The following is a 27,397-nucleotide window of genomic DNA, read 5'->3' as shown; positions in this document are numbered from 1 at the left end:
CAGCGGTATACTCTTTGAGAACATTTATTACTGCAGTTCATTTCAATGCCTTGATGTTCTTTACGATTCATCTGTGTCACGAAAGTTGATGCAGTTTTTTTTTTTAAGATCAAACGCGTTTTCCTCGCAATTGAAAATATGTCACTATAATGGCACCTAGCTATCTCTCGTCATAATCTTCAATTAAGGGGGGGGGGGGGTATGGTTACTATCCCCTCCCTCTTTCAAGCCCTCGAACATTATTGGGGAATTTTGTCCGATTTTAGTGGATTTTTGGATGCATTTCGAAGCTCCCCCTTCCTTCGAAAAAACTCGCCCTCTCCCTGACCTCAAGTTCAACTTCTGGGAGAAAGTTTGCATGATTTTTTCACTTCCCGATTCCTTGACTTTTCCTGACTTTTTTGGCTTTTCCCTGCCTTCAAAATTGTCAAATTCCCTGGCTATTCCTGACCTTCGAAAAAAATGACTACTTCTCAGTGATAACCTCACTTTTTGTTATCACGAAATAGGGGTCTAGGTATTTTGATTTTTATAATTTCCTAAATTGGCGTTTTTGTTTCCTGGTCGAGGAGGGGGTTGAAACCACCCCGAAACGTTTCAGGTTTTGTGTTTTGTTGTTTTTTAGCCTCGCTTACTCGTTTCCTTGCGTTTTTAAGTTACTTCTACATAGATGTGTTTATTTTATTCACGCTGCCTTCTGCTAAACACTGGTCGCGAAAATCTCTAAATTTAACTAGGAATTCCCTGACTTTTCTAGGTTGCCATAATTTTCTTAATTTTCCGGGTTTTCTGGACCACGGACAACCCTGTTGCGACGTTACTGATCTACGACAAATTTAACGGGGCTTTTTGCGTGAAGGATGAAAGTGTGGACGTACCTGTATGGCTGCGTGATTTTCCTTATCGAGGAGGAACTCCATGGACTTGGCGCGGGAGTCGACATTGTTGGCGAGGTAGCTGGCGTCGGGGTTGATGTTGCAGACGGGCCGGAGGGTGGTCATGTCGTGAGGGCCCTCGAGGTTCAGGAGGCTGCGGGCCTTCTTGCTCGGCGCACCATGCTTACTGGAGGTCACGTTCGAGTCCAAATCCGTCTCCAGGAGCCCGACCCGCGACGTTGGATCGATAGAGCCGACATTAGACATGGTACTGACGGCGGCGCCCGAGCCCGCGCCCGACAACCCCACATCCCCGCACTCGGGGCGCCGACGCGGAGGCGACCTTTTCACCCCCTGCGCCCCCTCCGACGAGTTCACCCCGACCGTCCGCGGCGGTAACTTGGGGAGCGGCGGCTTGCTCGACACCACCGCCTCCGGCTCGGACGCACCGGTTCCGGCATCGTGGAGCGGTATGACCAGAACCTCCGCACTTTTCACAGCACTATCCGAATTGTTATTATTATTGAGATTGAGATTGTGAGTATCCTCAGCGCGCACTTTGGGCTGTTCTTCCTTGCGCGGTTTCCGACGGCGGAAGGAGAAGCGCTGGAAGAAGCCGCCGAGCTTGTTGGACTTGCGCTTGGAGACCGGTTCGTCCATGGTTCGGGCGGAGACTGGCGCGGCGCTGGCGGGAGCCGAGTGAGCGCGGACGGGCCCCGCCACGTGACTGCCAGCGTGGGCTCCCACCGCCGCCGTCGCCGCCGGGGCGGAGGGCAAGGGCGAGCCGCGGTCGTGCATGTGCAAGTTGCCGCCGATTATGTTCTGTTTGATGTACTCCTGCATCATCTTGGCGCGCTCCGAGTTGCGCCGCTCCATGATCTCCCTCCGCGGCTCCCCGGCGTTCCCGCTCGACAGGAGCTTCTCGACGAGGGCGTCCAGGTCCGGCGACGACGAGGAATCCTTCTCCGGGCTGGACCCCGACGAGCCCGACCCGTTGAGCTCCAAGTACTCGTTGTCCTCGCTCTCGTACTCCGCGCCGGAGCTCTCCTCGTCCGAGGAGTACGTCTCCTGCCAGCTCACTTCCGAGACGATCGGGCAGAAGTGGACGCCTTTGTTGGAGCCGTTGGTCGTCGAGCTGAGGTTCACGAAGCTCGTCGTGATTTGGATGTTGCTCCCGCTGGATTTCGAGTTCTTCTTGTTGAGCTTCGACTCGGAGAAGTTGGTCGCCATCTTCTTGAGGGAATACGACCGCGAGAGGTACTCATCTTCCTGCAACAGCTGCGTCTTGTGCTCTTGGATCTGAGCGAACTCCTCGTCGGTGATGAGGTTGTGGAGGTTCGGGGTCGACACGACGGGTAGTCGGGAGGCCATTTTGAAGGAGTCGTTCCGCAGGACTCTCGGCCGCGTCGGGACTGGGGCGGTGGGTAAAGGCGGCGGCTCGCGTTTGGGTTCCGGCCGGATCACCGCTTCATCTTTTTCACTGGCACTGAACTCACTCAACAAGCTGCGGTTGACTTTCGAGGGTTTCGGGGCGCACGATACTGGCGACGCACAGCTCACTACTGAGGCGGCCCGCTCGACGTCGCCGTCGGCTGCGGTTCCGCTTTGCCAAGAGCTATTTATAGCCGCGGGGCCTTCCTCTCCCCGAGGAATTTCCTCTCCGCCTTTTGCTAATTTTAGCTTCTCCGCGCCCGCCGCCGCCGCCGCCGGTCGCGTGCCCTCGTCGGGCGGCCTGGGCAGGACAGGGCGCGGGGAGTACTGGAAGTCCGCCTCGTCTTCGGGGATCGGGAAGACGGCGCTGGAGCTGCTCGTACGCCGCAGCTGCAACAGACTGCTCACCGAGCCCTTCAGGGCGTGCCCGTCCCCGAACCCTGAATCCTCCGACAGGTTCTCGGCCGATCTTTGGAGATACACTTTCGCCGCGTCGTCCTTACTCCTCTGGGCGCCCTGAATTTTCTCCACCTCCTGCTCGACCTTCTTCTCGGGGTCTGTGTCTTTGTACTCCAGGCTGTCCCGTTTCTTCGCGTCCGTGCTGTCCAGGGACGACAGACAGTCCACCGTCTTGTAAAAGCTCCGCGACACCGGGATCACGGTCGACGCGGGCTCGTCCTCGAAGCTGTCCAGGAAGGCTTCGTTGAGGTTCAGGCTCTGGGATTTGTCGCTGAACCTCAAGGAATTGAGGGAGGCGAAATCGTTGGATTTCTCAGGAACACTGGGGCGGTCCGGGACGAGGCTGTCGAAACTGCGGAAGGTCCTGAGGCTGGACGGTCCTCGCTGGACGGTGCTGCGGTCCGGCTGCGAGGAGATGGACTTGGAGCAGCGGCTCAGGAGCGATGCCTCGTTCTCGGAGGAGGAGATCTCGCGGCTCGAGGTGGAGGAACACTGGGAGGAGAGCGAGGAGAGGTCCTCGTCGGGCTCTTTCGGGGGCTTGAAGGTGGTGAAGGTCCATTTGGGTTGGTCCAGGTAGAAGTGGGAGTTGAGCGAGGAGGAGGCGTGGAGGAACGGCTCCGACGTGGCCGAGGTCTTGAAGACGGTCTCGTAGTCGAGACAGTGGCGCTCTAACGTCTCGAACTGAAGCAGGGATGACGATCTGGAGGGTTGCTCCTCGTCGTCGGCCTCGTCTTCCTCGTCGTGGACCCCCGGGTCCGTGTTATGGACCCCTCCGCCTCCACCTACACCACGCCGCCGACGCTTTTTCGGCACGGCCAGGTCGCGCTCGGATCCATTCCAGACGGAGGTCGAGTCTGAAACAAACATGAAACAAGAAATAAAAGAATTGTAAAATAAGGCTGATAAAACAAAGAAAGTATGTTTGAATTAAGATCGGAAGCGCTAAAAAATTAATGAACTCAAATTTTCCTCGTGTTATTAACTTTTCTGAGCGACGTTCCGGCAGGTTCGCTGCAGTTGCGTTACTGTTGAATAGAGAGGACAGCGGACCCTCCGAAACGTCGCTTGGACAAATAAATAACGTAAAGAAAGTTTGAGTTTTCTAATTATTAGCAATTCCGATTTCAATAGAAGACAGAACTATTCAAATACACCGTTCATGGTCATTTTGACAGAATTTAACAGAAACGCACCAAATACAGAGTCTCATTTAGGATAAAAGAATTTAGTTAAGAGTATTTTTGAATTCAATCAGTCGTTTTCCGTCAGTTAAAAATTTAGCCTAACTTTTTCCGACCTTCGAACAAGGCTTCCAATTGATCTTTTTTCACTCTTTTTACTTTTTAAAAATGCAGATTATTGATAAAATTCAGAAGAATTTTGAACCTTATTCTCGATACGTTTCCATCAAATTTTAAGGGACAATTTAGTTTACCTTACATTTTGTCAACATTTTAGAATTTTCTGTATTGAGCTCGTATTTTACTTCTCATAGAGGTAAATCAATACAATTCCATCCATGAATCCATTCCCGAAGTTTTTTTACTTTATTTTACACGAAGTTAGTTAAATAGTCATGATCAGTGCCGAATACTTGCTACTGGATCCCCGAGAGACTAGCCACTCCCACTTTACACAGGATTAACAGTCTCTGATCGTGTAAAATTAATCCACTTTCCCCAAAATTTCTGGATTTTTCATGACTTTCAAGTGAAAATTCAGACATCCCAGAAAAAAATCGCGTCGGAGGCAATTTTTTCACGTGATCACTGACGTTTTCCCCGGTTTTTCCTTGTGTTAAACAGGGTGTCTACTAAAATTCCATTATAGATTTTCCTAATACTCGTGTTTTACTTTTACTTGAAATGTCCTGATGTTTTGCACGAACAAATTGATACTGGTTTGATTTTACAGACCAAAATTTTTAATGAATTGAAATATAGACAGAATATAGACACTTTTGCACATCCTAACTGCACTAACTTGAAAAATGCTTCCTGATCAATGACCAATTTTCCTGATTTTTCGTGACGACACCAAAGTTCCTGACATTTTCCAGTTTTTACTAACCCTGTTAAAAGAAACTTTCCTCCTACTGTCCGATCTTCATTTTTGCACGACACCCTATTTTTGGTCTTGGCGCGCTGCGCTGCTTGATTAGTGTCAATTTTGCACTCTGAGGAAAAATAAAAATGACGCGCGCAAGCTCACGTCAGCTGTTACCTGCGATTGGCTTGTTGCCACCTCAAGCTCTACGTTTGTTTTCCCTAGAATGAAAAAACGGCATTTTTCATGATTATACGCCAAGGCCGAGACATCGCGAACAAAACCGCGAGCGTTTTATCAACCATGGTTCGTGATGTGGGAAAAGCATAGGTTCACTTGTTGGTGATCTCAGGAGTTCACTATTAAGGCTTATGAAGTGATTTTTTTGCCATCAGGAAAATATTGATCATTTAACTCTTCGCGGCCAGGAAAATATTGATCATTTAACTCTTCGCGGCCAGGAAAATATTGATCATTTAAGTCAGTATAGCATATAGTAAAAAAAAAAAAAAAAAAAATTCACCTTTAATACCATCACAATTTGTTGCAATTGTGTCCAATTTGTTTGCCTCCGATCCAAAATGAGGCAGAAATTCAAGTGGACTTCGATAAATTTAGGGATGTTTGAAGGCGTCACGAACTCTTCGGGAGATTTCAAGAAAAACTTTAAAACTTTGTTTCCATGCTGCGTTTAATCAGAATTTTAGGAGTGAAAATTGGCTCAGATTAATGTGTTTGAAGAAACTGATCATTCAACGACATCCTTTACAAGAATTTCTGGAGAGAAGTTGCTAACGCACAAATAAGGATAAAAAAGAAGAATTATTCCGAATTCTAGAACGACGAGAGATCATGGATAGGTCACTCTTGAAGTATGAACAGTTGGAAGATTTCATAATTCTGGCAGGTTAGTTTTCAAAGTTACCTTTCATCATTTTTGGGACGGAAAAGAAAAATAGGTACTAAAATACTTGAAATTAGAAACAACTACTCAGCTGTAAGTACACTCCGCGCCGGGAGGGTACATTCGCAGGTTACGGAGAAATAAACGCACTGGGCACGTCGAGGAGTATAAAACGCCTTCAACTGTTCACCCGGCAACTTTACCTACTTCCCATAGCGGGGAGTAAAGCGAGTCAATCCGAGCCCATCCACAAACGGCGTTTTGAAGAACTCTCCGTCAGGTTTTCATCGCCATGGGTCGAGTATTACATATTCAAATTTCCAGAATTTGTTCTAATTTTTTACAGTTGACACTAGGGTGGGTCCAAAAACGGCCCTTCAGATACTCCTAGGTACTTATTCGATTCTTGATTAATCCCGTCTTTTCCCGGTCCTTGACACCGCACCATGCCTGAGAGTAAAATTAATAGAATAGTGATGGAAAACATGAACTTACCGAAATGATTAGGAACATGTATAACTGAGTGAGCATCGCTGTCACTGTCCGGCCAGCCTACTGGGCCTACTGAATAATCGCTCTCGCTGCGCAAATCGTCCGAGGTCTCTTCTACGATCGTTTCCAAGAAAAGAAATGTACCACCACCACTTCCGCATCCATGATCATCTGTAACAAAAATTCAATTCAACTCAATTTAATTTGATTTCTTGGATTAAACAGTTATTGGTCGGAAAGTAAATTCAGTGAAGTAGAAAAACTTACTCTAAACTATTTACAGATTTTCTCCATTATCCAATTTTATGACTTTTCCTACATTTTTTTTTTTTTTGGCTTTTCCTTGCCTTTAAAATTTTGAATGTTCCTAGTTTTTTTTATGGAATTTTAACAAAATTTCCTCTTGATTTTTTTTTTAAAAATTGTTTTTCCTTTCCAAAAATGCTGATTATCATATTATGGAAGAATTTTCCACTTTAAGAAATTAAAATTATAGTTCTTCTCAGAATGGCACAGTTGTAAATAACTGGGCACTGCTCGCGAAATTTTCTGGCTTTTTCCACCCATCCTATTTCCGTAGATCCACATCCCTCAAAAACCTGGAAAAAAAAAAAAGAAAAAAAAACACTTGAAAGTCTTATAACACAGGAAGGGTGTATTTCATGAAATACTGATCACGAAATTATACTTCAATATTTACAAAAAACATCCTCCTTTTAAGGACATGTTGAGTGAGAACGAACATCATCGTGCCGTGACAGACGACACAAGTCTTCAAAGCTCCTTACATACTGAGAGATAACTATTCGAACATGAAGGTCGTGCGGGTTGCATGAACATCCTGTTGAAGGAGTTTTTTCTTCGCACGCGCTAGAGACGAAGCCCTCCTCAGGAATTCTTGTGCCTTGCCCCTTGACTGCATTTGATTTCGAAAAACACTTTCCTCTTATTTTGCGACGCTACACATATCCCGGTTCATTATCAAAACGGAAATTTTAATCATCGCGTTCTTGAAAATTCCCGGGATTTTTCTTCATACCATGAAGAATATCATATGGTGAGGACTATCATTAAAATCAGTTTGTTTTGCTTTAGAGAAAAATACTCAGAATATCGGTTCGATAGGGACAGTATCTATACTCTTCCGTGTGATAAGCGAAAATGCATACGTAAATTCGGAAATTGCCAATTTTTTGTGGGGGAAAATATAATATCTCCTAGAAACAAGGAGAGCTTTTTTTCGAATTTTTCAGGGAATTTTTTTCGCAATTTGATTTACCGAGTCTCGAAAGGGAAATAGAAACCATTTTTTTTCCAGAAATGAATATTTTTTGGGAGAGTGGCAACAATACTCATTCAACGTTCCTTCACTACTTATGTAGGAACTATCAGCTGTATTTTTGGCGAGTTATTCCACACCCTCCGATGGTAAGGGGGCCAGAACCCTGTAACGAAATGACGTAGGCACGCCTATGCCTTTTTCCTGACTTTACGAGTAAACATTCCCCAAGTGTTTTCGTCGTCCCACTTTCAAGGCTCATCACACATGACTGTAATATCTGTGAGAAGAATTATGACGATACTGCAGAGCTATTTTTGAAACTCGACCTCAAGCTTGTCGAATAGCTTTGATCGACAAGTAACATTACAAGACACGGCTTTGTCGATGAAAGTCCCTCGATAAAGGCGGGATAGAGTTTCAGTCGTGAACCCGCTGGAGATTAGTGCTGCATTCCGCTACTGCACTGCCGCGAGCTTCACGGTTGCGGTAGTTTGCGGACGTGATCCGTTGCCGGTGAAACAGTGGCGCTATCTCTGAAGCAGTTGAGGAACTTCGAGTGATGAAAGCTCATACGGTGGCGGGTGGCGCTCCCACTAGACATTTCGTCCGCGGCCATCCACGAGAAAAGAGACCTTACTAGTTAAAAGCACAAGTTCCCCAAAGCGTTATGACAGTGGACAATAAGCGCAAAATTAAACAAACCAAAAACGCTTAAAACACAAGTGGTCATCTAGAACGCAAACGTGGAAACCGACCTAGCAAACCTAGCCTTGCGTTAGGTTAGGTTAGGTTAGGCCAAATATTGACCACTAAATTCCTTCTTTCTTTCCTGTACCTCTCTGACATTCCAAAGCTATACCACCAAACGCATAGAAAAGGCATCATAAAAAAGCGCAAATTGACGATTTGCGCTTTTGGATGTCTTCGGGTCAAAGGCATCACAATTTTCTATACCATGAAATTAAGTTCGTTTATTGGAGAGAAAGTTCCTTCATTATGATGGAAAATGTTCAGCACACACGATTTAAGTAGGATTCTTAAGTATAAGTTCAGTGCAAATGCTGATTTAGACCTGAAAACCCAGGCGGGCATCCCATAAGCAGGTACTTATAGGTTGCTATTTTGAAGATTTACCATTTCATAATATGCACATTATTCAATGAGTTTTGATTTAATTTGATAGCATGGTGTTCAGAATTCTTAAGCATGCTCATTTCTGGTTTCCATCTTGATTTTCGGGATCTCGTTCTCTGATAAATACCAAAGTTTCCTCCCACTTCCCCGGAATGCTTGGGGGAAAACTGTGTAATTACGGAGTAATGAATTACTTGTGAATTACTGTGTTATTCGGGAATTCTACCCTGGTAAAAATTGGCAGTAGAATCTGTGTTCCAAAATACCACAGACCTACGGCCGGCTGTAAGATTTCCAATAGCTTCTATAGCCGGCTACACAATGTCTTATAGCCTTTTATAGCCGATGGCGACTAAGCAACTCACAGCCAGGCGATAAAGAGTATGCTAAACGTCACTAATTACGGATGCTAGGACTTAGTGAGTTTTTGGACCACTGCTCTCTTTTTGGGTCGTTGTATCTTGATTTATTTTGCGAGGAAAGCTCCGTACTTTTGATGGATGCCTGCTATTCCTCAGTTTCGTATGATACTGTGCAATACCTCTGGTGTGAAATAGTCGCTTCAAGCGCCGCCGTGGCACGCTGCGGTGCGGCAGGCGGGCAGCCAGCGCGAGAGGCGCATTGGCGCCTACAAACTTAACAGGGATACTTCACGCGTTGCGCAATGCGTGAAGTATCCCTGTTAGGTTTGTAGGCGCCAGAGCGTCGCCGCTCCGCTTTGTGTTAGGCTCTAATATTTAATCTGGCGGAGTCAGCGTTTTTCAACTCATGATTTTGAAATGTTTGCACATCCTGTATGGATTATTCTCGTTTTAGTTGATGAAAAAAAATAAATATTAAAGGAAAATATAACGTGTGTTTTGTAAATATTAAGGTGGTTCCGTATCAGACTCAATGATTTCCAAAGCACACGAATTTCTACACAATTTCTTATAGCCTTTTATAATCGATGACGAAAAAACAACAGACAGGCAATCAAGTGTAAAGCCCGGTGATAGAAACTATAGCCCGGCTGTATAATTTTTTATCGCTTCGTATAGCCCGGCATTGATTTTCTCCGCATCTACAGCCAGCTATATGATTTTCTGTATCCTTCTTTAGCCGGCTGTAAGAATTCCTATGGTATTTTGAAACTCAGCTCTTATCGCCAATTTTTACCAGGGTAGATATGGTTATCGATTTTCTTTCATTTTTTAGTCAATTCTCTGGCGCAATTTCAAAATGTAATTCAGCGAGCGTTCCTGCTGTTTATACATATTATCCAGTCGATGAAAGCTTTTCTATTTAGACGATTTGAAGATTTACATACGCCATTTACGAGGTCAATTATGGTGGCTCGGGCTCAGGTTCAATGACATAAACTCCAAGCTATAGAGGATGATGTTCCTACTTTCCGAAATACGTTCCCTAATTTATCCCTGATTTCCCCCAGAATTTTTAGTTCCGTGATGAAGTCCGGGCTTTCCTAGTTCTAGGCGGCGTGTTCGATAGGCGTTCGTTTACTAAATTTTTAGTTATCCAAAAATTCGATTAATCAACGAATTGAAAAATTCAGTGAACGAATACCTGGCGGTAACATGGTGTCTAGGAGCAGGCAAAACTGTGATTCATTAAGAGATGAAAAAATTCAGTGAAAATCGAGGAACTTCTTATGGAAACTGGGCATATCGTCCTCTGCTGCTCTGCTTGGCGTTTATTTTATTGCAGTTGAGCCGTCATTATTGACCTTTAGGGTGACATATTTGAATCTTCAAATCATCAAAACAATATAGGGGCTTTCATTGACTAGATAATATGTACAAACATTAGGAACGCTTATGGAATTGAAATTTAAACGTGTGTCAAAGAATCGACCGATAAAAAAAAGTCGTTAATTATGTCTAGAATTCCCGAATCACATATATCTAGAATTCCCGAATTACGCAGTAATTCACAAGAAGGTTCTGTAACTACACAGCTTTTCCCCGAGCAAATCCGGGGAAGCGAGAGAAAACTTTAGGATTTTATCAGAAAAAGAGACTCCGGAAATTTCGAAAATTAGAGAAACTTTCATTGACTGGATAACATGCATAAATATTAGGAACGCTCATGGAATTAAAATTCGCACGTGAGCCAAAGAATCGACTAAAAGATGAAAAACTGAAAAATCTACCGCCGTGCTAAGAAAGAAAATTTGAGAGTTGCCAAAATTCCTTCAGTAAAATTTTGAATATTTTCCCTTGAAATTTTCAGGAACTTTGGATGAAATTGCGAACAACACTGGAAAAATAACACATTGGATCTAGAGTCCAGACTCTTAAAAACATCGCCAAGAAAAAGTACTCTTGAATCAATCAGAATCTAGCTTAAATCAAGAACCAAACCTCTTAATTTAAGCGGATTTCGTTTTGATTCAAGCAAAAATCCGATGAAATCAAGAGTATTTTTACTTGTCAATGTTTTCAAGAGTCTGGACTCTAGATCCAATGTGTTTTTTTTCCAGTGAACACGAAAAATTGGACGGAATAATTCAAAAATTTACTCGGAAATTCGTGTTCCTTCAATAGGAACCTGGCAATATCTGAAGGTTCATACGGCGTTTTCCCCTAGCACGGCAGTCAGAGGCTGTGGCGTGGCGCGGCGGCGTTTTTCCACGGAATGATGGACGGTATTCAAGGCTCCAGGATGGAACAGCTGAGAGGCAGCTTCCCAGCAACGAGAGGAGTAGGAATAGCGGATCGTAGGTCACGGCATGGCCGCGTCCGCGTCCGTCGCGGCCGTGGTAACTGGATCCGCGCTCCGCGCTCACGGCGGCGACCGTGAAAACTTTTACGGGTCCCGGTAGTGTCAGCCAGTCAGTCAGACACCACCAGAACCAGACAGGAATGAAAGCAGTTTCCCAAACCTAGAGTCCCTTTATACCCAGAGTTACGACAACTCACTTTTGGTTGGGCTGAAAGTGGCCTAAAAAAAAAATCCAATTCTGATTGGTTCTCGCTCATTGAGTCACAAACGAGTGCACCAACATGGCGGTGACTCGAATGTGGACAAAAATAATGAAAATATTACCTAATTGTGGTTTATCAAGATTAAATTGTTACTACCATAGGTCCGAAATGAAAATAGATTAAGCAATTATTCATAAACCAATCTCATCTTCTTTGTAATTGATCAATTTTGTTGATGTTGTTGTTTTTGGATGACAGACATCGCAGGATTCCTTATCATTATCCCTCAATATCGTTCGTTTGGGTGCACTCGTTTGTGCCTCCATGGCCAGCCAAGGCCGGCTGCCAGTCGGCTGATAATCGAGTTGTCTTAACTCTGGGTATAAAGAGACTCTACCCAAACCCGCCGACACCACTGGACCAAGGGCTGCTTCAAAAAATGAGGTCTAGAATTTTTGACCATACTCATTTCCTGATTTCACCCAAATTTTCAAGACACTGTAGAAAAAAGTCACTACGAACCAGAATCCAGACTCTTGAAACATTTGATAAGAAAAAATACTCGTGGTAAAATGAAACTTCCCTTTTGCAGCATGAAATAGAACATTAGAGCTCGCCTACTAGTCATTCAACGGTGTCAGTGTAGCGCTCTGATGACTCAAATCTAGCTATACTCAACTAAATGGCAAGACGTCTTATCCTGCAGGTTGTTTGTTTAAATTGATAGACAAAGCTATAGAAAAAGAAGACGTAAGGAATATAGGGCGATCCTGTTAGTTAAAATGGGTGGTTTTTACAGACTAAGGGGGTAAATGATGGAATAACTGGACCGAGTTTAGAAGAAAGGAACCAAGCCGCAACAACTATTGGCAACAACTGGGCACTTTAATTTTTTGCAAGATAACGGTCTTGCAGATTTTTGTGCAAATTTCAGTGAATTTTCTGCATGGTATAAAGCAAATTCATTAAAATTTTCGAAGAAATCGGGACATATCCTCTCCTGTTGAAAATTAAATTGCCCAGTCTTTGATAGTAGCTGATGTGGCTTGGTTCTTTTCTGCTAAATGCGGTCCGACTATAGGGTCTCTCGTGGGTTGCAGTTAGTTAGTCTATTTCCTGCCTCCTACGTCCATTGCAACCACCTGCTTCCACCAACAGGATCCCTCCATATCCGTTTTGTCTTCTTTGTCTACAGCTTTGTCTATCAATTTCAACTATCAGCCCGCTGGGGACTTGGGAGGATAATATGTTCCAGACGGCGAACGATACGATGCGGCGACTGGATGTGACACACCTCACACTCACTACATAGATATGCATAGTGGCTTCGAACGAAAAACGACGATTTCAAATAAAAGCTGTGCTCCACGAAAAGAAGGCGCGGCGGCAGCGCAACATCCAAGCAGCCGCGCAGTGGATCGAGTAAATAGGCGAGGTCGGACAAAATTTGGAAACTTTAAACACTTATAACTCCGTTTGTAGAAAAAATTTGATGTTATAGACGTGGAACCATTGATTTTCTCGTGAAATTTTCTTCTGGAGCCACCCCTTGAAATGTAAAATGCACTGAAAAAAAATCTCGGTGTATTTACTAAGAAAAGGGTAAAATTACCAAGAATTGAGGGTTCTATTAGATCCCAGTTTTTTCTTGGTAAAGTTACCATTCATGGAATTGGTAATTTTACTGGACCTTGGTAAAAACGCCAATATTTTTTATCGACTGTGGTAGAATTACAGAGATAAAATGGCAAAGTTACCGGGAATTGATTACCAATAAATGTGGTATTCTCACCTGAAAAAAAAACAGTAAAAATACCGGTTGTTAGGTAAGCTTACCAGTCTGTCTTGGTAAATTTACCAATAATTCGTAAAAAAAAGTGATATGGTAAAGGTACCAACGGACGTTGGTAAAAACGCCGAGAATTTTTTTTCAGTATGTGACGAAATAAATACCAAAATTTGCAGTTTCAGTCAAAAATTTCATGTCCGACCTCTCTAATTGACTGGATCCACTGTGGGCCGCGGCCGGCTGGAGAGCTTCTCATCGCCGACCGTTCGGTTCGTCCGCCTCATCAAACGCGAGACTTTCGGATTTTCACACGTTTCAATTCACCTCGACCGGTCTCCGCCCTCATTCTCACTCCCGCACTCCGACAACTGAACGCACTTTAAACAAAAGGAACTACGTGCATTGGGGCATGAGCCCTGAGACCCATAAGAATACATGCAAGACATGGCTCATGTCACAACGCACATAGTTTCTTTTGATTTAAATAAGTCAAACTTGCACAGTCGAGGCGTGATAATCGACTTCCGATGTCTCCCCATTTGAAGCTGTGGTGAAGAATCGATTTTTCAGGTGTTCGTTGCAAACAAGCTTTTTATCGATCCTTTTCCACGGGTTCGAATGCCTGATCAATCGACTTATCGCAAAGTCCGCCACGCCACTATAACATTTAGCCGTGCGGACCTGCAAGGCCGACGTTACCAAACCGGCAGCGTTTAGTAGGAAGTAACCAACTTCAACGCTTAAAATTTTTAAAAATTTAAATAATCTTGTTAGGAGTTATCGTAAAAAACAGTGTGTTGAGCGTTCATTTTTTGGATGAAAACAGATTTTTTTATTCAAGTATAACCGGATGTCCAGTTCATGTAACCGAACTTCGTTCATCAGTTCTACCTCGGTTTAAGTTAGGTTGTACGAACCGAACGTTCGTTACACGAACCGAAAGTTGGATTACACGAACTGAACGTTGGGTTTGACGAACCGAATAGTTGGGATGCCACAGAACAGCATGTTCTCTTTTATTTCATAGTAATGCACTGTTGTCCTCCTAGAAGTCGAAATAATTGAATCGCGCGTTTCGCTCCACCCAACTTTTCTACTTCTGCGTTAAAGTCTCTGAGTAGGTCGAAAAGAAATTCGCCTTCATTTTTCGGGTATGCAATTTAATCTTCTTGCACGTCGAAATAGTTGTATCACACGCTTCACCCCATCCAACCTTTCTACATCTGCGTTAAAATCTCTGTATTAGCAAAACAGAGACTAAACTCTTTTCGAATGTTTTGGATATGCGAGAAAGTTTCGTGTGACCGGATCTGTGAAGAGACCTCATCTTCCGAAAGAAGATTTCCGCAACTTTGAACTTAGCGCGAAAAACGATCGCGGAAAGCGCCTGCAAAACTAGAGGTATGCCTCAAGCATCACGCAGTTTCCTCGAGTCCGCGCGGCAGAACCCGATCTCTTGTCTCGCTCTCGACTTGCGCGCGTGACTCACAAATCGCGGTAAGTTGCGTACTGCTATTCAGAAATGCGGAGGGCAGCGCGCGAGCGTAACTTCGGAAGGAGTACGCAAAAATGAAACGCTTCTTGTTCAAAACGCAATACATTTCATAGGTTATAGGACATTTGGAACGCGTTTAACAGAAAGGAACCGAGCCACATCAGCTATTGCCAAATTTTACTGGGCAATTTAATTTTTTACAAGAGAACGTTCCTATGGACTCCTTTGAAAATTTTAAGGAATTTGCTTCGTACTGTGGAGAAAATTCGCTGAAATTTGCACGAAAATCCGCACAACCGTTTCCACGTAAGACATTGATTGCCGAATTAAATTTGGCAATAGCTGATGTGGCTTGGTTCCTTTCTGTTTAACGCGGTCCATTTTGTCAACGATTTTTAGTCCGCGCACCTGTTTTTTCCAGTAATTTACGTCCAACTGTTTTTTTTGGCACGGGAGTTTTGGTCCACGTGCCAGTTGCGACCCAAAGTTAATTGGCCCACATGTAAATACAAACGACAACTGCTCACGACGTTTTTGGATGAAAATGTATAATGTCTTGGAAGAATGAGGGTTTGCTTGTTTTTTTTTTTTTTTTTTTTTTTTTTTTTTTTTTTTTTTTGTTTTGTTTTTTTTTTCTCTGTTTGGTCCAACGGAGAATAATATATAGTTGAGCGTTTTGGTAAAAATGGGGGAGCGTCAATTCTTTTAGACAAAATTCACTAAAACTCTCTACACCTCTTTGGTGTAACAGGACTTAATAATCTTTCAAGATTTTCCTACCTTGTTATACCTGAACCGGATAAACCTCTATATTTGCCTCAGCTGAAGGCTCTTAGATTTTTCCCGCATGTGTACAATAAGTATCTTGATTTATTTTGCGAGGAAAGATCTGTACTTTTAAAGAATGCTTGTCATTCTTAATACGTTCAATTTCGTATAATACTGTGCAACACCAACACCTCTGTTGTGAAATAGTTGCTTCAGGCGCCACCGCGCCGCACGGCGGGCGGGCGGCCAGCGCGAAACGCGCATTGGCGCCTACAAACCTAAGTGGATACTTCAAGCATTGTGCAATGCGAGAAGTATCCACTTAGGTTTGTAAGCGCCAGTGAGCCTCTCGCGCTGGCAGCACGCCGCTCCGCTCTGTTAGGTTTAATATTTATACTCGCATAGTCAGCGTTTTTTAACTCATGATTTCGAAATGATTGCACACTCGGCATTGATTATTCTCATTTCAATTAATGGGAAAAAATATGTATCAATTTATCAAAGGAGAATAATAATATAATGTGTGTTTTTTTAAATATTGGTGGTTCGGTGTCAAATTTAATAATTTCCAAAGCACTTTAATTTTTTCTTTTACATTTTGTGCTTTTATTGTGCTGCAGCGAGGTGTACGCGCAACCAAACGCTCAAAATTTGTCGTATTTGACACTAAAAGATCGATGTACAAATAAGTTATAACTGAAGATTGAGTGCTTCTTGGTTTTTTTCCTCTTTTATTCATTTTTGCAGTTTCTGTCGGCACAACTGCGGCTTATTGAGATTAATGTCGCTTGGAAAAGGTTCTGCAAATATTTGTCACGTTTTAAAAATATAAATGTTTTCAAAATAAAGTAATAATTTTGTTAAGAAAAAATTAAAAAAATAAAAAAAGTACCTATACAAAAGGTATATTGTACATCGAGTATTTTATGGATAGAAATAAAACCAAATATTGACCAATGACAATTTGAAAAGATGATTTAAAAGGAGAAAGTAATAACATTTCATTTAGAAAATGAGCAACCATAACAACACCTCCTTCTCTCTCAATTTCTCATTTCCATATTGTCGATATAATTTTACATACCGACTAAAATATAACGCTTGGACCAAGTCACCGTTGCTTATTTTACGCGTGGGCGTAAACTACTGGACAAAAAAGGTGCGCGGACAAAAAATCGTTGACAAAATGTCCTGAAACCCATTTTATATCGTTCATATTAAAGGTCGGAGCCTACGCAATTTTACCACTGCCTGCGTAGTTCGCGCATGATTGATCGGTTGTTGGTTCATGGAAATTCCGCACCCCTGTTTCAATAATCCGCCAGCAGCATAGAAATGACTGAAGCAACTGCAACCCCCACCGGAGTCGACAAAAAAACATAGCCTCGTTTGTCTGTTGTCATTACTATGAAAATCCAAAATTCTCTGCAGTCTGATGGTTGAAACCTTAACTGGCTTTGTCGACAAGATGAAAAAAGACATAACCCTATCTGCACTGTAAAATATATTGATTTTCGATTCTTGTCGTGCCGACATAAATTTCAACGATCAGGCTGCGGGGTTTTTTCTCTCCCTCCAAAATTCGAAGTATTTTCAGATTGAAACATATTGGTAGCGGTATCTATTATTTTAAAAATAAAATAAAATTAAACCTTGTTAGCTGATGATGTAGATACATCCAGAATTATAAAAAAATTACGGTATATAAAGGTTACTTGAATTTTATCATTATTTTCACATTCTCCCCAACATTCCTTGTATTTTCCATGTTTTTTCTTCTCAACTCTGAACCCTGATGGAGAATAACTCAAACGCTCTCGAAAGTGAGATTCTAATTGTAAGATGACCGCAAGATCCACCTGCATCAAATTGCTGACAGAAACAACTGAAAGGAAAAATCGCGAGGCACGTCATCATCAGTAGCGTGTCGTACTTCGTCGATGAATCGATTGACCGCCATTTAAACCTATGTAATCTGATCGGTCATCAAGTGTTCCTTAACAATCGATTCTTAACCATAGCTTCAAATGGAAAAGTATCGATTATTCGTACCTCGCCTCTGGTTTGCTCAACGCTGCATTCCGGTCGCATGACGAGGTAACGGAGCAGCATTTAGCGTTTCGCGTTGTGGCTTGCCTGATTGTTGCAACGCCTGGGAAAATGCCTCAACCTTATTGTCCCCCCCCCCTCCCCCCGGGTTGATATTGTTGCGATGTAAAACGACAGAGGAGCAGAAGTCCTCGAGCGTGAAATATCAAATGCTGGCTACGAAATGTGAGATCCCAAGCTCTAGATGTGAAAAACAAGTCCCTCGCAGGCGCGCACTATGACTTTCTGACATGATGGACTGCACTCAGCAAAATGAGCTACTTAGAATAACAAGAGGCGAATTTCCGAGGGTAGATTTGGCCGATTTTTTCGACCAGATGGGCCTGGTTGCAATCCGAAGGAGAAAAACGTACTGCTGAAGTCAAGAGCTGAACTCGGTTGCTTGATGAAAATCAGCCAACGTTTGCTTCCATCAGTTCTCTCATTCCATGTCCGTCCAAAGTTCCGGGATTCCGAACTTTTTTGTTGCAATAGCTCCCACTCTATAACTGGCAAACGTTTCGGGATGCCTTTTAGATTTTTTCAAAAGTTCCGAGCAAGTTCCGGAATATGCAAAAGATTCGGAACATTTCAGGAATTTCAAAAGTTCCAGGAAAAATTCAGGAAAATCTTAAAAGTTCCGGAATATTCGGAACCAGTTCCGGGAAATGGAAATTTTCGTATCCATCCACTTTTCGATCCACATCAGGAGGTGGGTCGAGCATTTTTGATGTGATTGTCAATGCTGCCAGCATGAAAATCAAATATTGCGAGACCATAGCCCGCAGGGAATTCGTGTTGTTGTGACGGAGGTTGGCAGTAAGACAAAAATTAACCCAAATTCACTACCGGAAATTCCACTAAGGAGGTATTCAGGATTAAATCCAGACCAGCAGCCTGATTGTTGAAATTTGTTATGTGTATATTATTGGACAGGACAAGACTAAGTTGAAATACAGCATGTGATTGGTCGGTCTCGAGAGTCGCAATCGCGTATCTCGCTTTTTCGTGCCTTCCTCGGGCCAACAAATCGACAAAATAAAGGCCCCCTCAATGACCGACAGCTAGTACCCGTGATCCAAAGTATCTGACCCAAGATGGGCACGAAAAAGCGGGATCCGCGCGACCGCGATCCACGAGACCGACCAATCGCGTAGTTTTATTACACTCAAGTCTCGTCCTGTCCAATAGACAAATACAAAGTTTCAACAATCAGGCTGCAGACTCTCTTAGGAGACGAATCGACATTCAAGAAATGTATAATCTACGGATGCGAGGTGGAGATTTCGCAGGAAAACACGGCAAACACTCATACTTTAAAAAGCTATCGAGAAAAATCTGAGGAATAATTAGATAGAGGAATAATTAATAATCTAGAAAATATTTTTAAATGTTGAAAACAGACGGTTAAAAAACAATTTTTGTGGGTAGCTTTAATCGGTAGAGAGATGTATCTACCCTCAAAGAATAGTATCCCTTCCAAAACTCAATTTTTGAATTTGGCGCTTACGGTCTTCTTCAAGTAACAGAGAAATTATGACAAAATTATAAAAAAAACGTTTATTAAACGTTTAAGTACATGACTTATTTAAAGAAGAAGAAGAAAACAAAAAGTTCTAAACCTCTTACGTGCAATAGACCTATCTTACTTAGGATCGAATGATTACATCAAAGAACCCTTAAAACACGGAAGAACTCCGTTTTAAAAGCTTTCAGACCGACGGGACGTTCCGTTTTAGTTGTGTTCGTTTCATCTTAACATTTTTAACAGCGTTTAAAATATAGACTGGATGCGGACAAGTTTACCGATCTGACAACGCAACAGGCAAAGTTGCCAGGTTACGCTATAAAATGCGGATATTTTACACGGGGTCAAATGGGGAAAAGTGTTGGGTTTTCAGCAAAATCTGGCAACAACGCACCGGGACCAAAGCCGAGCGGTGCTACGACCCGTCACACTTGGACGACCACTCTCCGAGTCGCCGTTGCCGTTGCCGCACGCTGAGGTATTTGACCCCGAAAAGTGGACAAATTTCCATTGACCCCACCAGCGGGCTGATTATTGAAGTTGATAGACAAAGCGGAATACAAATAAGCCATACCGAGTATGTAGCGATCCTATTGATTGAAACGAGTGGTTCTTATAGACTGCGGGAGAAAATGATGAACCAACTGTGGGGGTCTCCGGTTGCCGTTAGTTATGTAGTCTATCACATATACCATACCTCCTTTGTCCAGTGCAACCATCCGCTCAACCGATTGGAGCGCCCCGTTTTCCCTCTGTCTTTGCTGTCTATTGATTTGTCTATCATTTTCAATAATCAGCCTGCTTGAGACGATCTAAGAGCCTCTGCTAGCCTCTCTTGACCATGGATAAAGGCTCTTACTTTCGGGGGGCCCCCAAAAGGGCGTACCTGGATTTTCACATGAGCCCCAAAGAGCATGGATTTATGTGTAAAAAAAGAGCTCACGCGGAAAGGGACCAATACCCAAGGTACAAATGTAACCCAAATGTCACTTGAGAGATAAATTACGGTGGCTGAGGTGCAATAAACGTATGTACTCTTTGATGAATAGGTACTTGAAATCCGCATTTGAAAACGAAATGGTCGCTAAACGGTAGAACAAGAGACTCCCGGTTTCTCGAACAGATTCCCTAATTTTCTCTGAAGTTTTCCGTTCCCTGATGAATCCCGGCTTTCCCCGGTTATTCCCGGTCTTGGACACCACGCTGTCGCACCAACAAGATAACTCCACTCGTCGTTCCCCGAACGAAGGAACGTAACTCCATTCCAATGTTGAAAAATCGAGTCAGCCAATTTGATTTTTTACAAGAATGTACAGGTGCAATTTTTGTCCAAAATTTGTCTAATTATTGCACTAGACTAGAGTAGAAGAAAAATCAGTGAGATTCCAATTGAAAAAGCCCAAGATTTCCTGTTAAAAATGTAATTTGCGAGAGAGAATTTGGCAACATTGAAAATGAAGTTACGTCCTTTCGTGAGAGAAACGACGCATTTTCACTCTGTATTCTTTACCTATCACTTTTTCTTCTTTGTCTATAGCTTTGTCTATCATTTCAATGATCAGTCCTCCGGATTCTGCGACACGCGCGACTGGATCACTTCTCGAGTCCTGGTGTAATACTGTGCGCCGGAAATGGGGCCGGGAGAGCGCGGGGAGATGGGGGGGGGAGTGGGCAAAGGGGAACGGGAAACAGGAGTCTCGGATGAAACATTGAACCATCGGACACAAGCGGGACCGAGCCGTGGTGGTACCAATCATCGTCAGGTGGAACAAATGATGGTCGGAAGGCAGAGGCACCGACCGACCTGTGGAGTGCGGACCAGGCTCCCGCGATACGGAAAAGAGCCGTAAGTGCGTTTCGGGATGAGCCTTGAGACACATAAGAGCATGGGCTGACCGTGGCTCATGCAGGAATACACTTACGACGTTCTGTTCCGTAACACGGCACGGCGGACCCTCTCCACGCCTGAGTACCTACTTACAACACTCCACACTACATTGCAAACTAAAGTGGAAAGTGGGCGAGCTTGCGCACCATGGAGGTTGAGAATCCTCACCGCACCGAAACAATCGAAATTTGATGGTTTCTGGTGAAAGGTCGTCGGTCAACACAACCGAAATTATACAGGAAAGGTAGAAAATTCATTTCTTCGTCATGCGGTATGAGTAAAAATTGCCTGAAGTGTTTGAGGGGTGGGTCAAAGTCTCCTCGTAAGTTCTGAGAGAATTCACGGAAGAGATGTCATGGGTTTCTGATGAAAGGGCGTCGGTTGGAAAACCGAACATCGTACTGGAAAGGCATAAAAACTGATTTTTCCGTCAAGCAAAATGACGAATTGTCTGAAAAGTTCAAAGGGTGTCCGTTCGAAAGTTCTGAGCGGCAGCACATTTTTGTTGTTAAATGGGCCTCGATGAACGAAGCCGTTGACCTTCTGGTAGGTATCGTCCCTCTGAATTTTGCCTTCAATTTTGCAGCATAGGTAAAGACCATACCGGAGAGCACGAATAGTTATATTTTCGTAAATCACAGATTAATCTTGCTCCATAAACTTTGCTAAACCAAAGGCTCATTTGAAAAATTTATTGACACATATCTTATATCTTCTACTTGAGGTTTGCCTTCAATTTCGCCGTGTGGCTATCAGATTTATCTCGGGGCGCAAATAATAACCTATCCGGAAAACACACGTGTATATCGCTTCATAAAATTCCATTAGTCCGATTAGGGCTGTTGTTACTGTATTGAAATTCATCGCCAGCCAGAGTTTCCCCTTCAGTTTCACTGCGTGGGCAACTAAAATGTCCGAAAGCTCGAATCCACTCGAAAAACACACATTGTGTGATACCGTAACAAAATATAATAGAAACCAGGGTGACTGATCTGTAAATAATTAGTTGGTAAAGTTGAATTAGTGCCGGGCTCACACTATTTTGCGGGGAAAGCAAAAGTCTAATAAAAGATCAAAAATTTGGAGACTGAGGGAGAAGAGTGTTCAGCTCAAGCAGATGCATTAAAATACTAAAAAATTGTGGACTTATGGCCTTACTCTCCCGCAAAATAGTGCGGACCCGGCACTTTTTCACCACCTTGTTACATTTAGTTCGAGCCACATTTTGTAGTGTTTCTTTCTTGCTTAACTGTGTATTACATAAGTCTTCGTAGTATAGTGTAATTCTTGAAGCAAGAAGCTCAAAATTGCGCCGGTTTCTTACACCGATTGTGCAGTTGAGAATTTACAGACTTTCCAGATGTGCTAATCGCAATTTTTAAGTCACTTTCCATACGTTTTGACTCTTGTTTTCGCCCTACCTGAAGCTAACGACGGACCCATTATGGGCATTATGTTGCTGGCATGGCGCGACAGGAGCTGACAACCTCGGCAGATGTCATGTCCGGTGTAACAGTATAACTTGCTGGTGGATCCACCGTTCTGTTATGCCATGTTGCTACAACGCGATGCGACTCGACGCGGTGTAATGCGGTCGAGAGAACGTCGAAGAACAAACCAGACATTTGCGTCGTATCCGATTGTTCTCGACGAAGAAGTATTCGACAGAAAATCACAAGGCACGGCTCAAGGGGTGCACATGGCAGAGAGTGTACAGGGTGATCCAGGGTTAAACGGCCAGACTGCAGCAGCGTGTTCTGTGAGTCAAATTAAGACTTTTTTGTTGTATAAAGTTTTTTTCCAAAAGTGCCCCTCAGTCGGAGCTGCGCCCACCCCCCCCCCCCAAAAAAAAATTCGGAAAGTAAATCGTTCTTCCTGAATTTTGGTAACGATTGTGAACCAAGTCTCATATGAAAATTTGAACTCCCCAGCAATTTTAAGCCCTGACGTCATAAATGATCTAAAAAGATCGAAATCTCAGTTTGGAGAGGAGGTTTGGGGGTGTTTCGGCTTCTGCAGGCTGGCCGTTTAACCCTGGATCACCCTGCAGAACCTTCTATACTCTCTGGCACATGGATCTAGGCCGTTACGACGAACTTCTGGGAGAGGGTGAATTGTAAGACATATTTCCAATTCTAGAGTTCATACAGAAAAGGCACGTCGAATATCCACGAAGTTTCGCGGTTGGTCCAAAACCACGGATAATCCAGCTTAAAACTTAACCGAAATTACTCCATTTGGGAACACGTCTATTGAACCAAATTAACATTCATAAAGAAATGAATCAGTGTCTTGTGTTGAGTGACTTGAGTTTTTGAGGAACAAATCGAATGCACGGAAGCTCAAATTATCCCCGAGGTTCCACGGTTAGTTGAAAACCGCGGATGATTTAGATCAAAACTTCCCCGAGAATACTTTATACTCGAGAACACGCATTCATTGATGAATTCATTGAACCAATCCGTAAACAAATGAGAGAGTGCCTGTTTGTCGTTGAGGCAAGTTATAAAAGCTACAAATTCTAAAACGAGGTTGTTTTTTTTACTAAAATTTGACCGCGAATTTATTGATATTTCAACTTCTGGAACAACACTTCTAAAATACCGCAATAGGCATTTTTTTCCCATAAATTTCTTTTGCAAGGCATAACATGCATTAGTTCTTGAAATTAATGCAACTGTAAGAGAACTACTTTAAGTACTGCAATTAAATTTCAAAGAAAAAAAAGCATGCATTTTCTCAAGAGGAATTGACATCGTTCAGATGATCTAACAGCCTTCATCCTCAGGGCGACAGTGCACCAGTCTTTCCCATGATTCCTTCATTCGACATTTTTCATGACTCACGTCATTCACCACTATACTGCCGTGCTAAGGAAAAACGCCGTATGGACATTTGAATGTTGCCATATCTCTTCTCTGAAAATATGTATTTTTGAAGTAAGTAATGCATATCATTCCTTAAAATTTTACAACACTTTCGATCAAATTACGAACAAAATTCTACAAAAAATCGGAAGAAAAATGTTCACAAATTTTCTCGAGAATTCGTGATTTTTCGAAGGAGATTTGGCAACGCCTGAAGGTTCATACGACGTTCTTTCTTAGCACGACAGTATACGACGTAGAAACCACAGTATTTTTTATCCGCAGTTTTTCATAGATCACTGCAACAGCAAGTGTCAAGAGAGGAAGTTGCACCTGTGGTCGTCGACATGACATTTAAGAGATGATTCATCATGATATTATAGGAGTCTCCCATTACAGACCACCGCGTTTATTTCCGCGATGCTGATCACTTCGTCAAACTCGGAGATGCAAAATTTCATAACACTTTATGAAATGAAATTTCATGAATATATTTAAAACTCCTGCAATGGACTCATGGACTCCGTTTGCCATGAAAAAACAAAATCTTGACTTTGAAATTCGCATAGTTGCATCAAGGAGCCACAATCACTCACTATACTTATTTTCAAAATAATAGAGCGAGAACCAATATGATGTGATACAGATACAATTGAAGGCGCATTTTCTTTAAGAAGACTACACAGAGCTGATCGCGGCGCCTTGATGCAACTATTCGTGTCTGACGGATGCGCGTGATGCATACTCACAAATTGAAGGCGCTTGTTCTTTTCGCACCGCTTTCCAGAGATGCAAAGCATTTCCATTTGCTGTAGCACCCGAATAACAAGGTACCTACATGAAAGGGTATGCCATCTCAATTCTTTCATTACAGAAAAAGTGTGTCGCACTCGGATTGGTCAGTGAGCTTTAGGGGTTCGTGTATCTTTCTTGGCTCTGGAGTAACTTTAAGAAAAATGGCGATGAGGTCCAGTATGAGGTTTTTTTCATCTACAACATTTACGGTAGGCTATAAACAAACGTTGGTGGATATTTTTGCCGAGAATTACACTTTATCTGCGAGTCTCAATCATTCTCTCTGTGAAATACACATTTTTCTCGACCGAGTTGATTCACATTGGTCCTTAAGAGCCTCATTTAAAGCTTAAAACTAGAGAACTTACGTAAAGAGAGGATGGACATGTCGCAATATGGAACTCCTAAGGGCAGCAAACCGCCTAGCACGAAAAACACCAGAAAAATACCGCTGCCATTCCTCAGGTTCCAATATCAAACCAAGCTGGCCCAAAAAGTACACGAATAAGCATCTTTCCGCCAAAAAGAGTAAATTTGTGAAAAAAACTAGGTCAAATACGTGCTTTACTGCAGACGACGAGTCTTACTAATAGTAATTTAGTAACGATAAATGATTCTGGATAATTCGATTTTATAGGTTGATGGCCTGCATAGGCGTAGCTAGGCCATTTTGCTGGGGGGGCCTGGCCCCCCACCACCGGGGGGTTCTGGGGGGTATGGAATACCCCCCAGGTCAGCGGGGGGTCCGGGGGGCCTCCCCCGGAAAATTTTTGAAATTTTAACTCTATTTGAGCGCATCTCGAGGCACTTGTGGCGTTAATCTTCCTTCAATTTCTGCATAAAATTCACCCAGTTTTATGCATTTTAAGGTTAAAATACTTTGAAATTGTTGCATTCAACAGGTTATTCCATTTATTTTCTCACTTTTAACCACTCATTTGTGTGAAAATTGCGAAATAAATGTTTAGTGAATGTTTAGTGGCATCCTCTCACGGGCCACGGCGACAGAGACTTACCGTTAAAGATGGTGTTTTTGCACCATCCAGAATTTCTGGGGGGGGCCAGATGATACTATTTCCAATTTTGGGGGGGGCCAGGCCCCCCCTGGCCCCCCCCTTCCTACGCCACTGATGGCCTGCTTGGGCTATAAAAGCTCCATGATCTACCCTTAAAATTACCAACATGCTCGTACTCTTTCCATATCGCTACTCTAGCAAAGCCATAGCAATACTCTCCCTATACACAGATTAAAGAGGAGATTTAATTAAAATATGGGTAAACAAGACTAAAAAATGATTAAAACACTGAAATGCAGGACGTTTCGAGCTGTTACCAGCTCATTTTCAGCTGCAAAAACACATAAAAACAAGTAAAAAATTGAGTGGCGACCTGACCCCCGCCGTTATCACGTAACCACTCAAACGGCTTTAATAACGGCTGGGGTCAGGTCGCCACTCAATTTTTTACTTGTTTTTGTGTGTTTTTGCAGCTGAAAATGAGCTGGTAACAGCTAGAAACGTCCTGCCTTTTAGTGTTTTAATCATTTTTCAGCCTTGTTTACCCATATTTAAATTAAATCTCCTCTTTATTCGTATATTCGGGTTATGTTTTTGTGCTTTATCCCTATACACAGATACACTGAAAGGTATTCTAACGTTCCTGAGTCTACCGCGTTGGAGAGCGACCGCTGACGAGGTCTGAGATCGGTCATGGATCACGATCGTTGTGGGAGGCTGGGAGGGGGAGGATCTCGGGACACCGAGGGTACCGGATGGGGGAGGGGGGGCACGGAACCCTCCCCCTGTTCCCTCCCGACGGATCCAGGGAAAGAGGCGTTCGGGGGGGTTTGACCTCGCAGCTCCGATTCGCGAGCGACAACGCTGTACGTATGAAGGTATGAAAGCAACGATCGCGGATTCCAGGGCGCTAACTTGCCATGTTTGGCGGGGGAAAGCTCACGATTTTTGCCATCTCAGCGGGCGAGATCGGGGTCCGACGGAGCACAGTGGATCGAGACAGTTGGAGAGGTCGGACACGAAATTTTTGACAAAAACTGCAAATTTGGATGCTTATTTCGTCACATTATAAATTTTAAGGGGTGCTTCAGAATGGTAAACTCACGAGGAAACCAATAGAACCACTTTTAGAACCTCAAAGTTTTGTAGAAACGGAGTTATAAGCGTTTAAAGTTTCCAAATTTTGTCCGACCTCTCCTGTTGACTCGATCCACTGTGCGGAGGTGGGATCGATGGACGAGGAAAGTGAAACCGTCCGATCGTAAGAGGAGCCCCCTCGGTTGTGTAGGTAACCACTGGGGGCAAACTATCGATCCCTAGGAGTAGATATAATCTGGTTCTATCTCGTGAATATGCAGTTGGAAGCGTGGGATTTAAAATGAGAATCCGGAGTGCTTTTCACTTCGGATGCTATACGACTAAAAAAGCTCAAGTGATGTGAACATGGAGCTTTTATAAGATCCGTTTCCTAAGGGCGGAGTATAGTTCTTAAAAGTAATTGGTTTTGCTCTAGAAGAGGAAAGTTTGCACCGAAAAGCTAGGAGATGCTGTTAGAGGTATGGGATTAAAAATTAAAATTCGGACAGCATTTCAGTTGGGAAAAACTCGAGTAA

General features: G+C 43.2%; 1 protein-coding gene across 3 annotated transcripts in view; it reads right to left on the bottom strand.

Annotated features, from left to right (window-relative positions):
- Positions 1–27,397, bottom strand: part of LOC109032099 (uncharacterized) — a 114,591-nt gene that overhangs the window by 69,447 nt on the left and 17,747 nt on the right. For all 3 annotated transcript variants that reach the window (XM_019044096.2, XM_019044173.2, XM_019044253.2), the window contains exons 2-3: positions 6,211–6,378; positions 879–3,619 (exon numbers count right to left, since the gene is read on the bottom strand). In XM_019044096.2, coding sequence (XP_018899641.2) covers positions 879–3,619; positions 6,211–6,378 — 2,909 coding nt within the window. The remainder of the gene's footprint in view (positions 1–878; positions 3,620–6,210; positions 6,379–27,397) is intronic.

This window comes from Bemisia tabaci, chromosome 2 (genome assembly GCF_918797505.1).
Source record: "Bemisia tabaci chromosome 2, PGI_BMITA_v3".
NCBI classification, from domain to species: Eukaryota; Metazoa; Arthropoda; class Insecta; order Hemiptera; family Aleyrodidae; genus Bemisia; species Bemisia tabaci.
Note: the sequence above shows the minus strand (reverse complement) of the source record. Positions and strands in the feature narration are given on the sequence as shown.